Genomic DNA, 14800 nt, shown 5'->3' on the forward strand with positions numbered 1-14800 from the left:
AATACTCCACAGGGGCAAGCAACAGCTTGTCAAAAGGAAACAGAACACACGGCAATGAAAAGGAACCGATTTTACATGACCAACAAAAAAAAAAGAGAAAAATGACATCACATTTTTCACAAGGACACGATTTTAATAGTGACTTATATTAAGATGCAATGTCTGCTAAATTATAAAAATTGCTTTAAAAATATATTGACTTAATTATACTCATTTCCTTTCCTTTATGTACTGACATTTTCAAATACTGCATATTGAAATAAATTCAAAACATGATCATTACAACATGTGGCAAATAACTTCATATCTGCCTAACATTATTCTCAAATTTTAAACTAATGCTTAAAGCATTAAACTTTATTGACGAAAATACTACATTCACATATTTCATAAAACCAGAGCTAGAAGGGCCTTGGAAAGTAATCACACTTGCATGAAATGCTGACAAATAATTTACACATCATTTCTATACAGCATTCTGTTCACACCATGTATAACCTTGACATTACCAATTATAGTTGTGGATACACTAATGTTGAACTTACAATTTTAATACTTAAAAATCATTGTTCCTCTCCATCACGGATGAATGGATAAACAAAATGTGGTACACATTCATACAATGGAGTATTATTCAGTTATAAAAAGAAATGAAGTTCTGATACATGCTACAACATGAATGAATCTTGAAAACATGATGCTAAGTAAAAGAAGCCAGACACAAAAGGCCACACATCGCATGATTCCATTTTTATGAAATGTCCAAAACAGGCAAATCCATACAGACAGAAAGTACATTAGTTGTTTCCAGGGGCTGGGGGGAGGGGAGAACCAACCGGGAGTGACTACTAACGGGTATGGGGCCTCTTTTGGGGGTGATGGAAATGTTCCAGAATTAGTGGCGATGGCTACAACATAGTGAATATGCTAAAAACCATCTTAAAATGGCAAATTTTAGGTCATATAAATTTTATCTCAATTTTTCAAATTGAAAAAAAAAAGTGTTGCAATAAAGAGATTATCATGGTATCGGGATGGCCATAACTAGAATAAGAAATGAGGGTCTCAGTCATGATGATGTCACAGTAGGAGAATTACTGGGCAAGGGAACTTTTGCTGACATATATTTAAGGGCACATTAAAGGATAAAACTGCTGTTGCCATTAAAACATGTAAAGATGATCTTTCCTGGGAACTGAAATTAAAATTTTCACAAGATGCCAAAATCCTCAAGCAATATAATCATCCTGATATTGTCAAACTTATAGGAGTTTGCACACAAATACAGCCTATCTATGTCATTAAGGAATTGGTTCCAGGAGTCCAGGAGGCGACTTCCTCTCCCTTCTGAGAAAGAAGGATGAACTAAAACAGTTAGTGAAATTTTCATTAGATGCTGCTTCTGGATGGCGAATTTCGAGTAAAAATTGTATACACAGGGACCTTGCTGCAAGAAACTGCCTGGAGGTGAAAATAATGTTCTGAAAATCAGTGACTTTGGAATGTCTCGTCAAGAGGATGGTGGTGTGTATTCATCTTCTGACTTAAAGCAGATTCCCATTAAATGGACAGCACCAGAAGCTCTTAATTATGGGAGATATCGTTCTGAGAGTGACGCATGGAGCTTGGGCATCCTCCTCTGGGAGACCTTCAGCTTAGGGGTCTGTCCACACCCTGGAATGACAAATCAGCAAGCACAAGAGCAAGTGGAAAGAAGATACTGGATGTCAGTCTCTCAGCAATGTCCAGAGCGTATTTATAAAACAATGCTGAAGTGCTGGGATTACAAACTTGAAAACCACCCCAAGTTCAGTGAACTTCAGAAAGAACTGCCATCAAGAAGAAAGTCATATAGTGATGAAACAGTGCCAAACTCAGCCTTTAGGACTCTATCTTCCGGCAGAGTAATATTTTCTTCTTATTACCCATGCGTTTATACCACATTACCCAGAACATTCTCCTAAGATTATTTTTTGATTTACTATTTTTTTAAACATGTGCCACTTTAACAATTGTAAACAAGAAAGCACAGACTCTAAATGCAAGAGATAACACAGATCTTTTTCACACTTAGGACGGTGGAGGTTTCTCACAGAGTTTCTACTTCGGGCTTCGGTCCGGTCGTCTGTCCCCCACCCTAGACATCTCTGCTCTATCGATGCTACAAACTGCACTGGTAATACCATGTTTGCAGAAAGACAAGATTACATCTGTAAACATCACTTTCTACTGGGTATTATCTGGACAGGACATCCTGAGGTTTTTTTCTTTCCTCCCCCCAACACCCCCATTAATAGGCCCTGATGTATTAGTAAGGTTGCAATCTCCCTGATGTTCCAGCATACCCTCCCCTCCTTTGTCAGGGCGTCAGAAAACCATGCATGGAATGCCCTCAAAGAACACCCTCTCAGAGCTGAGGCAGCCAATTTTAAATAATGTTACTTTATAGAGAGTTGTGACAGCAAGAAGCAAGTTTGAAAAGTAGGGTGGTCTGGAGAAAAGTACAGCTAGACTGGTGATCAAAGTATAGAAGAGAGGCAAACATAAATTCAGCCTTCTTACCAGAGGTATGTCTTTATGCACGCGCGCGCGCGCGCTCTCTCTCTCTCTCTCTCTCTCTCTCTCTCTCTGTCTCTAAGATCAGATTCACCAAAAAGGTCCTAAAGAAATGTTTCAATAGTACATAGATTCTTCATAAAAGAGCCCTCTTAATGGCAACAAAAATTTTTTTAGAGAAACTATAAAATATGAGCCCTCAAAATAGATTGTTTCTGGTTAAGTGTCTTCACCTCAAAGGAGGCATCTGAGAGTTTAGTTGCCTTCATTTTCACGAGTTTCTGAAACGGTCAGGATTTCGTGATCCTACTTCTCTCTCTCCCTCTCCCTCCCTCCCTCCCTCCATATCTCTCTCTCTCTCTCTCTCTCTCTCTCACACGCACGCGCGTGCACGCAGAAGAAAGGCATGCATGGATGAGGCTGACAGAAAGTCAAATGAACATTTATGAGGAAGAAAGAAGATACAGGAGAAAGACACAGCGACAACCATCCTAATGCCACTTTACTCCTTTCATTTGTCCTTACACTGCTACCTAGGAATTCTTATCACAATAAACACACTTCCCAAGATGTTTCATGTAGAGAAATGTAACACAGAATTAAACTGGGATTCTGATGAACTGAATCTTAGCACACCCAGGGGTGCCTCTTAGGATAATGGCACGTGTAAGGGACAGTCACACTCAGAGGTAAATGTGGCATGGGAGCCCTCTTCTAAGTGCTCATGCCTATGTCCCGATAGAAACAGCACAGCACCTAGTCAACATTTAGGTCTACCTTAAATGGAAAAAAGGAAAAGAGAAAATTCCTCCTATTCTGCCCAATTGTTTGGTACGTACGAATAGCAGTATAAAGAATGCACACCCATTAAAGAGTATAAGTGATGGTAACGAAGAGAAAAATAGTCGGTGTCTATCATTTCAATCTCCTAACAAACTTTCTAACACATTTAATGATTACTACATACAGACCCAAATAAAAGCATGTAAACCCGCCCTCAAAAAATGTGTTGCAGTATACAAAGAAAACTTCTTTTAAACAGGGTACTATCAAATACTGTAAGTAAAGTGAACCACCTTTTGAGGGCAATAAAAAGTCAATGCTCTTTCTCATCAATCCCAAAGAGGTATACGTAATACTTCCGTCCATAGCTCTCCATGTGAAGTTAACAGAGTATCTGAAACATAGCAGGTAATAAAGAAAAATACCTCGTTGTTTGATTAGAATGAAAGGATGAAGTCACTGCCTTCAACAAGATCAGAATCGAAGGAGGGGGATAAGTAACATACTCGTACATTACACAGGAATCTGTGGCTAGGACTCTAGGCAAACTGACATGCCCACATGTAAGCAATGGGAAACTGAAAAAGAAACTTAACCGCACACTCCCCACTCCAACACATATTACAAGTACCTAGGACTGTGCCTCACCATGGCAACATGTTCCTAAAATGAGCGATCTCTGAGCACTTAGGAAGTCAATTTCCAAGTATGGACTAAAGAAAAAAGGCTGAGAACAGGAATTGCAAAATCAATGGGTTTACAGAGGCTAATACGTAATGGAAACAAATGAAGTCAACTGGGTGGGGACTGATTGAGGTAAACTATTTAAAAAAAAAAAAAAAAAAGACCCACTCTCTATATAAGGGGCGGGGGAGGTAGCCAGCACCTAGGCAGGTCTAGCAGGACACAATGTTGCCAAATATTCCAATTCTTCGAGAAAAGCGGATATTCGGATTTTGTCAACTCTTCTGATTTTTAAAGGAAATCAATTAAAACAATGTTAAATATTGTGTGAGGCCAAGAAAATACACTAACAAGCCACATTCTGCCCTGGGGCTAAGAATGTGCAACCCTGGGTTTAAAGGATAAAACAGGTTACAAGGAGGATACTGGAGGTGAGAGAAGAACCGGAGACCGATCGGGCCTGGATGGAGTGGGGGATCACAACTGGAGCGTTAGGACACTACAAATGCAGATGGACAGGGTAGCGCTTCACTGCTCATGTTCTCTGAAATCAAAAATTAAAGTCCAAGAAGACTGAGCTTCTCAGAGTCTGGTAGCAAGCCTCAGCACAGCGTCTGGCTCACAAAGGACTCTTAAAAGTTAGCTAACCTTGACACTCATGAACTGAGGACCACACATATCAAATAAATACTGAGAAGCTAAAGGATTGTTGTAAGAGACAAATTTTAATAGGCAGGAATTCTTAGAGATTAAACCACGGGGAATAGTTAAAGGCAAAGCAGCTAGTAGTGTTCAAAAGACTAAATCAAGGAGATAAGATAAATTTGGACAAAAACGTTAGTAATAACAAGTAACAGAAGATTCAGAGAACAAGGAAAAAGGATTTTACCAATAAAAATTATGAGATAGGAAAAGATTACAGAAGACTTTGGAAGGAATTTAATCTGGGTCACATTTATGTATTTTATTCTCTCTAATCTTATCTCTTATCTCACTTTATTTTTTCTCAAATCAGGGTGATACTTACAAATCAATGTCATTTCCCTATCCATCCTACTCAAAAAAAAAGTCCTAGAAACCAACAATGAATCTTGCAATTAATAACATTAAAAAAAAGAAATTTTTTTTTAACATTTATTTTTGAGAGACAGATCGTGAGCGGGGGAGGGGCAGAGAGAGAGGGAAACACAGAATCCGAAGCAGGCTCCAGACTCTGAGCCTTCAGCACAGAGCCCGACGCTGGGCTCGGACGCTGGGCTCGAACTCGAGATCATGACCTGAGCTGAAATCGGACGCTCAACCGACTGAGCCACCTAGGCGCCCCAACAATTAACAACATCTTTCACAGGGCGCCCGGGGGGGTTCAGCCGGTTAAGCATCCAACTCTTGATTTCAGCTCAGGTCATGATCTCAGGGTTTGTGGGTTTGAGCCCCACACTGGGCTCCGTGCTTGGGATTCTCTCTCTCCCTCTCTCTCTCTGCCCCTCCCCCACTCACACTGTGACTCTGTCTCTCTCCCTCTCCCTCTCTCAAAATAAATAAGTAAACTTTAAAAAATAACATCTCTGAATCATGGAAATGCGACACGTGTCGCAGTTCTCTTTTCTGTAGAACATTAAATAAATAAAAAAGGAAGCAGGAAGCAGGGAGCAGGGAGCAGGGAGCAGCAGATTTAAAGTAGCCTAAAGGTAAATGGTGCCAATCAGAAATGATGAAACTTCTAAAAGAAAAAGAAGAACAGAAAGACTTGACCAATTCTAGAATGTATCCAAATAGGAAGAGGCATCCAGGGGGGCGCCTGGTTGGCTCAGTTGCAAGACAGTGGGACTCGTGATCTCGGGGTTGTGAGTTCCAGCCCCACGTGAGGTATAAAGATCACTTAAATAAATAAAACTTAAAAAAAAAAAAAAAAAAGAGGCAGCCAGAACAGCCAGAAGAAGGAAAAAATCAACCAGAGCTTCACAAAATTCAGAATCTACCCAAGGAGAAAGTATAGGACACAGTTGTCAAGAAGAAATTGAACAGGATGAACATCAAGCCAAATGTATCGTAAAAGGATATCTGAATTGAGAAGCTTTGTTACAAGACCACCGACCTAACATCTAACACCCAAGCCAATCTTTCATGCCTTTGGTCCTGAAAGAGTATAGAGAGAGGTAAAGTACAAATCCATGGCCCATGTGAGTAAGAACTCAAAGAAGTCTGCAGTAAAACTTTCACGTGCCAAAGAATAATATTTAGGTACTGAGTAAAGAGAGAGATGTATAGAATCACGGTGAAAGTGGTCAGTCACAATGGCTGACTCATTCCTAATGAAGATCTAAGTGGCAGGTTTTTTCCTTCTCTTTAATAAGGAGACCAGGTGAGGGGCACCTGGGTGGCTCAGTCGGTTAAGCGTCCGACTCCGGCTCAGGTCATGATCTCACAGTTCGTGAGTTCGAGCCCCACGTCAGGCTCTGCGCTGACAGCTCGGAGACTGGAGTCTGCTTCAGATTCTGGTCTCCCTCTCTCTCTCTGCCCCTCCCCAACTTGCACTCTGTCTCTGTGTCTGTCTCTTTCTCTCTCAAAAATAAATAAAGTATTTTAAAAAATGAGACCAGGTGAAAGCAAGCAGTTTTAAAAAGCAAGGGGTGCCTGGGTGGCTCAGTCGGTTGAGCGTCCGACTTCGGCTCAGGTCATGATCTCGCAGTTCGTGGGTTCGAGCCCTATGTCAGGCTCTGTGCTTACAGCTCTGAGCCTGGAGCCTGCTTCGGATTCTCTGTCTACCTCTCTCTCTGCCCCTCCCCCACTCGCACTCTCTCTCTCAAAAATAAACATGAAAAAAAAGTTTTTTAAAAAGCAAAACGTCAAAAGAAAGAGTAAAGTGAAGAGTAAAAAAAGAAGAAAGATTAAGAGTTTATAGTTCACTAGGGAAAACAGCTAGTTGTTGGGGGAGAGGATGACTTGAACTGAGGAATGGGCAATCTTCCTAAAGATTTTAAAGAAAGTCTATTAAATTCTCAACGTTCTCTCCTAACTCTCATTTACCCCATTCTACTACATAGATAACAAGCAGACAATAACAAAGCTGGAAAGGCACACCACCCATCAGGACATTACCCATCTGGCAAACTCAAGTCCCCACCCTGCGGCCAAAATAAATAGGACAAAACCCATTCCCTAAAACTCATACCCTAATACAGAACGGGTTTTCCTACATTTCTGACTCTTAATTTAACTGTGAACAGCCTTGGTTCTCTCTCTGGTTTCATAAAAGCAGCAGCAAATGTTAGGGGGAGGGTCTAGATAGGAAGCATACATTAGGAAGTGACCGCTAATAGGGAAGCAAGAAAAGGAGCTACCACAAAGTCAAGACCTTCAAATACAGTCATCTCAAGCCATTAAACGTAGAGGGCAAAGCAGCCTACGTATCCCAATAATCCTAAGGCATCACCGAACAACAGCTATTCAGATGATCCGAGTGCTCAAAAAAGACTGTATTAGGTTCTGAACACTCTTTTCACTAAGACAGAGTGAACTACTGTCCACATACCATTTATTTAAGATGGTTAAACACTTTTTAAATCTCATATAAGGCATAATTACCTTGAAAACAAAGTTGCATATTTTAAATTCCAGAACTAAAAGCACAGGCGGTATTTTCTGGCCTTGCAAAAACATGGGCTGTGGTAGAAAATGAGGCACAGAAACCTAGAAATTTCTGGATAACACGTACGCATGAAAAGGCAAAAAGAAAAACAGAACACTAAAGGGCAAGGAAACCTAGGCTCTGAATATTGGCTCTGCCAGCGAGGATCTCTGTCAGCCTCTCCAGCTTAACCTCTCAGAGTCTCCATTTCTTCACCTGTAAAGTGCAGATGCCAGCACCACCTACAAGGCTATAGGTACTTAAAAAAGGTAAATAATTATCCAGAGAAGACGGGAATGAGTGCTGAAGAGAAAGCCAGATGTTCTTAAATATATCTTGGTGCGAAGAAAAAAAACAGTGTGGCTAATCAGCAAGCTTAAGATGAAAACAGTTTAAAAATAACTGTGAATCTTATTTTACATCTATACCCAAAGACCTGGTCATTACAGTTAGGTGCAAACTTCTAGTTGTAGCCTGCAAAACGTATCTAGTTTCCTCAGCATGATCAGACCTCATTTTATATCTCTCCCTTTAAATGAAAGGAGGTGAGAGAACACTCACCTTGATTGAAAGTCTTCATTATCTGTGCTTGTCCGAGGACTTATGAGTAGATGACAAATTAAGGGAAAACAACTTTGAAAAAACAAAACAAGAAAGGAATGGTGTCTCAACTTTTAGTGCAATCAATCCTTCAGCTCGCGGTTCTACTCGCCTCTGACTAGCCTGGTAGCCTCAACCTCTACCAGCCCTGCTCATCTGCTTCATCATCTTGCCCTTCTATTCCCCGCGCCCCAGCCCAAAGGACTCTCTGTTCCCTTTCTTCCTCTTGGTGGCAATACAGCCAGAGAGAATCTTGGTGGCGTAAAACAACCTCAGTCACCACAGAAGTTAAAAAGAAAACATACCAAGTCTCCCCCTTCCACATTTCATATACTTGAGAGGGTTAACTGAAGAGACTACTAAAAGGCTAGTTAAGCCCTTCAACTTTATTCAGACCACATACTACAAGGGTACAATTCTAAACATGACCAGTATCAAAGCTTTCCATTACACTGATTAAATATGCCAATAAGATGAAAAGGATATTGTTTCTTCTCTTCCTTTCCTCCTGAACTGTCCCGTTTCTCTTTCTTTTCTATCTTTTCTTTATCATGCCTGGACTCCTATAAGGAATGGTGGAATTAGTTGGGGAAGCGAAAACCAAATATAAAAATCAGCTCAAAATCCCTTTTTATCACCCACCAGTCACATATTTTTCTTCAAAAACTTATTTAATGATGCCAAAAGCACAAGCAACAATAGAAAAAAATTGGACTTTATCAAAAATAAAAACTTTCATGCATCAAAGAACACTATCAAGAAAGTGAAATACAATGTACAGAATGGGAGGAAATATTTTTCCCAGCCATACAGCTCATAAGGGTCTAGTATCCAGACTATATAAAGAAGTCTTACAACTGAGCAACAAAAAGACAATCCAATTTAAAAGTGGCCACAGCATCTGAAGAGATTTCTCCAAAGAAGGTATATGAATGGCCAACAAGCACATGAAAAGACGCTCAATATCATTCGTCATTAAGAAAATGTGAAATCAAAACCATGATGAGATACCACTTCACACCCACTAGGATGGCTAGAATTTTTTAAAAAAATGTAATTAAAAATAAAAATTAAAAAAACAGAAAATAACAAGTCTTGGCAATGACGTAGAGAAACTGGCACCCTCGTACACTGCTGGCAGGAACACAAACTGTCCAGCCACTGTGGAAAATGGTTTGTCAGTTCCTCAAAACGTTAAACATGGCATTACCATAAAACCCAGAAATTCCACTCCTGGGTATACAGACAAGAGACCTGAAAACAGGTCTTCAGACAAACACTTCAGAGCAGCACACAAACATTCACAGCAGCACTATTCACAACAGCCAAAGGGAACAACAAAAAAGTCCATCGACTGACAAATGGATGAACAAATGTGGTATATTCGTACAGTGGAATATTATTTAGCCATAAAAAGAAATGAAGCACCGGTACATGCTACGCCATGGAAGAATCTCAAAAATATTGTGCTAAGTGAAACAGGTCAGACGCAAAAGGCCACATTATTATACAATTCCATTTATATGAAATATCCCAAACTGGTGAGCCCATAGAGAGAGAAAGCAGATTGGTAGTTGGCAGGTGCTAAAAGGAGAGGGAAATTGGGAATGACTGCTCAATGGGCATGGCGTTTCTCTTTGGAGTGATAAACACATTTTGGAACTGGCTACATTGATTGCATAATACCGTAAATATACTCAATACCATTGAATTGTACATTTTAAAATGATTATTTTTATGTTATGTGAATTTTACCTCAACTAAAAAAGTACTTATTTAAAAGGAGAAGCCTCACTTTTAAAGCATATAGAGACTTTAAAACAATCACCTTATAATTTTCCAAAACTGCTTTTAAGAACTATGACTACAGGGGCGCCTGGGTGGCTCAGTCGGTTTAAGCATCTGACTTCGGCTCAGGTCAAGATCTCACAGTTTGTGAGTTTGAGCCCTCCATCAGGCTCTGTGCTGGCGGTGCAGAGCCTGCTTGGGATTCTCTCCCCCACCCCCACCCCGACCCTCCCCAGTTGCGCGCACGTGCACGCTCTCTCTCAAAATAAGCAAACTTTAAAAAAATATCAAACAAAAGATAAAAAAGAACTATGACTATATATAGCATAATAATGCTTTCGAAACACTTTACACCTTAATAATGACTTGCCTACTTTATGGCAGATGCAGGAAATGTATTCTGAATATCATCCATGAGTATCTAAGAGAATGCACACTATACTTAGTTTGAAAATCAAATACGAGTTGCATACACATTAAGTCTATTAGGAGAAAATGTTACAAAAATGTTTAAAAATCACAATTAATAAAGACTTTATGAGAGTGTTACTCATCAGGGAGAATACATGTGACCGTATTTGAACCTCATGAATGTAAAGAAACTAAAATCACTGTTGGTGGAGTGGGGGGGGGGAAGAAAACAAAAAGGAAAAGCTAAAAGTCAATGAACAGAAGTAGGTGGGAGTGGAATGAAGGAAAAGGAAACTTCACTGATAAACTAATTCTACTCTCCCAGTAATTTGTTTGGGACCGTACTGGCTCGAATTTGCCAGATAAACTGCCCTCCCCCAATGCCTCCTCTTCCCACCCTCAAATAATTAACAAGAGATTATCAGATTACCAAAAAACTCCGTATGTGCTAATATTCAGAGAGTCAAACTTTTAAGAAAAAGCATTCTGTCCCTTTGTTTTCCCAATTTACCTTTTTGCCACCGGAGGAGATTTTATCCATCTTTTCAGATTTAAACGAATCGCCGCCTTTTTCTTTGCCTGAAGATTTTGACTTATTTTTTTCCTTGTCTTTCTCATTTGGATAAGGAGACTCACATGGACTTTCACTTTTGTGTTTTGAAACCCCCACTAAAATTACAAAAGAGAATCATGAAAGCCTTTTCCAATTCAGTTTGATGATTGCTTCAAACGTATTAATAAATCTACCTACTTGTTCCATTTTCCTCTTTTCGCCTCTTGGCTAAGTCCGGTGGCACTTCACGGTCATTGTTTGAATGATCCTAGAACCAAGAAGTGTGAACTACATTGATCAAGAGGTTATGTTTTTGTTTTAAAATATTACTTTTACACAAGGGCACAGCTAACTAGCACCGGAGAGTATTGCCAATAGTGTCCCACACTTGGCAAAATGACATGAGAGACAGGCAGAGCTGGCAGGGATTATTAGGCTGAAGATCCGTATTACCGTAGAAGATTCAAACACACTTTCGGGTGAAAATATCAGTTTAAACACTAAATTAACAGTCTGCCAGGCAAGAAACTAGTACTTCAAAAAAGACAACAAACACACCACCATACAGCATATAACGGCTTTCCAAACTAGTTTTTAAAAAATTACAAACCCTTTTCCGTTCTTTCCTGTCCTTTTCATCTTTTTTCTCTCTTTCTCTGGATCTTTCCCTCGACTTGTCCAAATCTTTCTTGTCCATTTCTCTCTCCTTACTCTTGGACAGTGGTGGAGGAGTATGATTAAGGTAGAGCTGTTAAATTAAGGCAATATTACTAAAGATTATTAGTTTTCCAGTATCGGCATAACCTGCTTGACTGTTTACTTAATGAAAGACAACTGGTAGTTAGACCCAAAGTCAAAACTGGTCAGCTGTCTGGATCACAAGAGGTGAAATAAAAGAACATGGCACAAATTATGCAAAGACTTCAATTCTTGGCCTTACAAAATTATTCATTTAAACTCAATCAGTTCATTCCTGCCTTAACTGAGACTCATTAGTAAATCTACAAGCGACAGTTCCTTTTATAGCTCTGTTGTGAAGATCTATAACCACTACCTCTACAGGAGTCCGTATGTGAAAGTGTCTGGGCTTTCTCTACTGTTAAGAAAAAAATACAAACCTCCACACAATCATGGAAATTTTAAACAGTTTTGCCATCCACTTAGGAGGCAACCGATGACAGCAAGCAAAAGTATAAAAACCTAGCCAGGACTTGACTAATAAGTCTTTTCTGCCTCTACATATACCATGTAAACACTACCCTAAATTATTTTTATAAATGTAAAGGCTGCATACTCCCTACTTCTTAAAGCACTCCAATTTCTACCAAATAATCACAACTGACTGGGAAATTTGTCTTACTGGTTCTAATGGCTCAGAAAACCATTTGGCCAGCTGAGGATGATAAAACAACTCCCAAGACTGAAAAACGATGAATTCTTTCTCTGCCAAAAAGGCCCACAGGCAATAAACAGCCAAAGATCAAAACTACACTACCTAAATAATTAAGAGATAATCTTAATAACTTATGCAAGTTGTAAATATGGAAATCTCGTATAATTCACTAGTATAACCTAGTGAATATGGAAATCTAGAAAACATTAAGGAAGTAATCAGATTCCTATCCTTACAGCATTTTTAACTGTGCTATAAGCTTATGTTCAATTTAAGACATTACAAGTCTTAGGCAGCAGTGTACAAAATATAACTCATTACAATAACTACGCAATCCTAGATATACCTTAGGAATGAAAAGAATAGTGAGTCAAAAGTCAAATAGTTTTACATGAGGAAATCTTTTGGTATTCAAAGGAATACATGAAAAAAAGACAACCATCCATTTGAAAATTAAAGAAACACTTATTTAACACCACCAAATATTTTCAATTCAGTTGGTCAGAAATACTGCCATAGGAATGCAGAAGTAGATTCTTTAAAATGTCAGTGTTTAAAAGTTGATGATCAACTGAAATAGACAAAATGTTTATTAATAACAAAGAGTAAGAGAATGAAAAACAGTCATAAAAGTGCTTGTCCGAAAGGTGCTCTTGCTGGGTTAATGCCCTAAGCAACACTTCAAGATTTTCTAATTGTGAGGTTTATTCATATCTTAAGTTAATATTACGTATGAAACTGATAAGACAAAAGAAATAATATATTCCTGCAATACTCAAAGATTTCTCTAAGGGAAGTATTCATTCTCCTGATAAAAGTAAAAAAAAAAGCGGGGGGTGGGGGGGGAGTGTGATTACAAGTAAGTACACACAAGCACACCCATGCACACACACACACACCCCCTCCAAAGGAATAAAGTTTTTAATTGTGCCTAACTTGAATTCTGTATTGCAGGGAACTGAAAAACCAATACATTCTTAGTTTAGGAACATACCTAACCCTATTCCTTCTTCCTACCCTTCTAAGAATAGTTCTGATCACAATATTCTCTTTTCCACAATAACAGGCAGTCTCTCGTTGCCTGTGGAATAAAATGCATACTCCTTAGCTCAGGTATTTCCAAGCTCTTCGCAATCTTTGCACAATTATATCCTGCTACGGGCAAACTCAATACACTCTATGCTGTGGCTACCAGTGGCTCCCGAACTCCCTGTCCATCCCAGCAGTTCTCTTGACCACAATGGCTGCTCACTTTGATCTTAATCTCTTAAAATCCTACTAACCTTCACAGACAGCTCAAAAGCCATCAGCACTTCAATCATCCCTCAACTCTGCAACTCACTTGGTGATCTCTTGATTATTCTGTATCAACGTTTTTTGTGACAAGTATTCCCTATTAATTTCATGTCACTTATTTTTGCCCATAACAGTTTCCAGTATGGTAGGGGAGCTCATTAATGTGTCTTTTTCACTTTTACATACTTCCTAATGCCTTGTGCACACCAAGTACTCAATACTTGTTTGCCAAACAAAATTAATGATTTGTTAAATTGATCTGCAGATAGCACTGTTGGACTGTGCTTTTGATTTGCTTTTATTCTTGACATTGGGATCAATGGGTCCAAAAAACAATAGGACTGATTTTCACAATCTGTTAACACTGCCACACTGACTTTATTAAGGCTACCGTATATAAAGATGGCCTCGCTTCTAGGCTTCCATTTGATTATAAATCCTTGCTTTAAGATGAACAAAATTAAAACCTGAATTCTGTTTTGAGGATGGTTACTGCTGCCCTCCTAAATTATAGAGAAGCTTGGGTAAAGGAGGATGCTGCTTTTCACACTTTCTTCATCAAATACAGCTGCTAGGATTGCTAGGTGAAAACACAAGTGACCAAACTGGAAGTATGCCAATTGGAAACTGGGGGTGGAAGGTAGACAGACAGAAAAGATTTGGATATTAAGCTAGATTTTTCTCCCTTTAATCCACCTGAAAAGTCAAATCCATGTATTACTTTTACCATGGATTAGAAAGCAAAAATAGAAAGTAACTTAAAAAAAAAAAAAAAAAAGAGGATCCCAGGGACAAAGCATAACTAAAAAATTAAACTAACACACAGAAACCATTTTATATGTACGGGTGACAACACGAAAGAAAGAGACACACATCGCTCAAATCCTTGAAAAAGGAAAAGCTACCCAGAAACAGTGAGTTTATATAGATGGTCAATTTTAGAGATCAAAGTCCGGTAAAGTTGTTTTTCTAAGACATTCATATGCTACTGTACCTTCCTAGACATATAAGAAAAATGCAACATCAACTACTGTGCAGACCAGTTAACCTTTGAATGCTTTACCAAAGTCCAAAAGCATAAGAGTTCATTTCAAATATTTATTGAACA

The 14800-nt window shown here is 39.0% G+C and overlaps 2 protein-coding genes across 14 annotated transcripts in view; one reads left to right on the forward strand and one right to left on the reverse strand.

Moving 5' to 3' along the window:
- The first annotated feature begins 1034 nt into the window (after window positions 1-1034).
- Window positions 1035-1992, forward strand: LOC115506879 (tyrosine-protein kinase Fer-like). Its single transcript, XM_032592080.1, is given in 4 exon segments — window positions 1035-1127; window positions 1130-1315; window positions 1318-1462; window positions 1465-1992. Coding segments are annotated over 4 exon segments (924 nt in total). The 3' UTR covers window positions 1965-1992.
- THOC2 (THO complex 2) overlaps window positions 1079-14800 on the reverse strand; it is a 111129-nt gene continuing 97407 nt past the window's right edge. For 6 of the 13 annotated variants that reach the window (XM_030304598.2, XM_030304606.1, XM_030304597.1 and 3 more), the window contains exons 34-38: window positions 11614-11751; window positions 11202-11271; window positions 10962-11119; window positions 8703-8814; window positions 8256-8284 (exon numbers count right to left, since the gene is read on the reverse strand). In XM_030304598.2, coding sequence (XP_030160458.1) covers window positions 8271-8284; window positions 8703-8814; window positions 10962-11119; window positions 11202-11271; window positions 11614-11751 — 492 coding nt within the window. In that variant the 3' untranslated portion in view covers window positions 8256-8270. The other 7 variants (XM_030304607.2, XM_030304600.1, XM_030304602.1 and 4 more) reach the window with 6 other exon arrangements.

This window comes from Lynx canadensis, chromosome X (genome assembly GCF_007474595.2).
Source record: "Lynx canadensis isolate LIC74 chromosome X, mLynCan4.pri.v2, whole genome shotgun sequence".
Classification (NCBI taxonomy): domain Eukaryota; kingdom Metazoa; phylum Chordata; class Mammalia; order Carnivora; family Felidae; genus Lynx; species Lynx canadensis.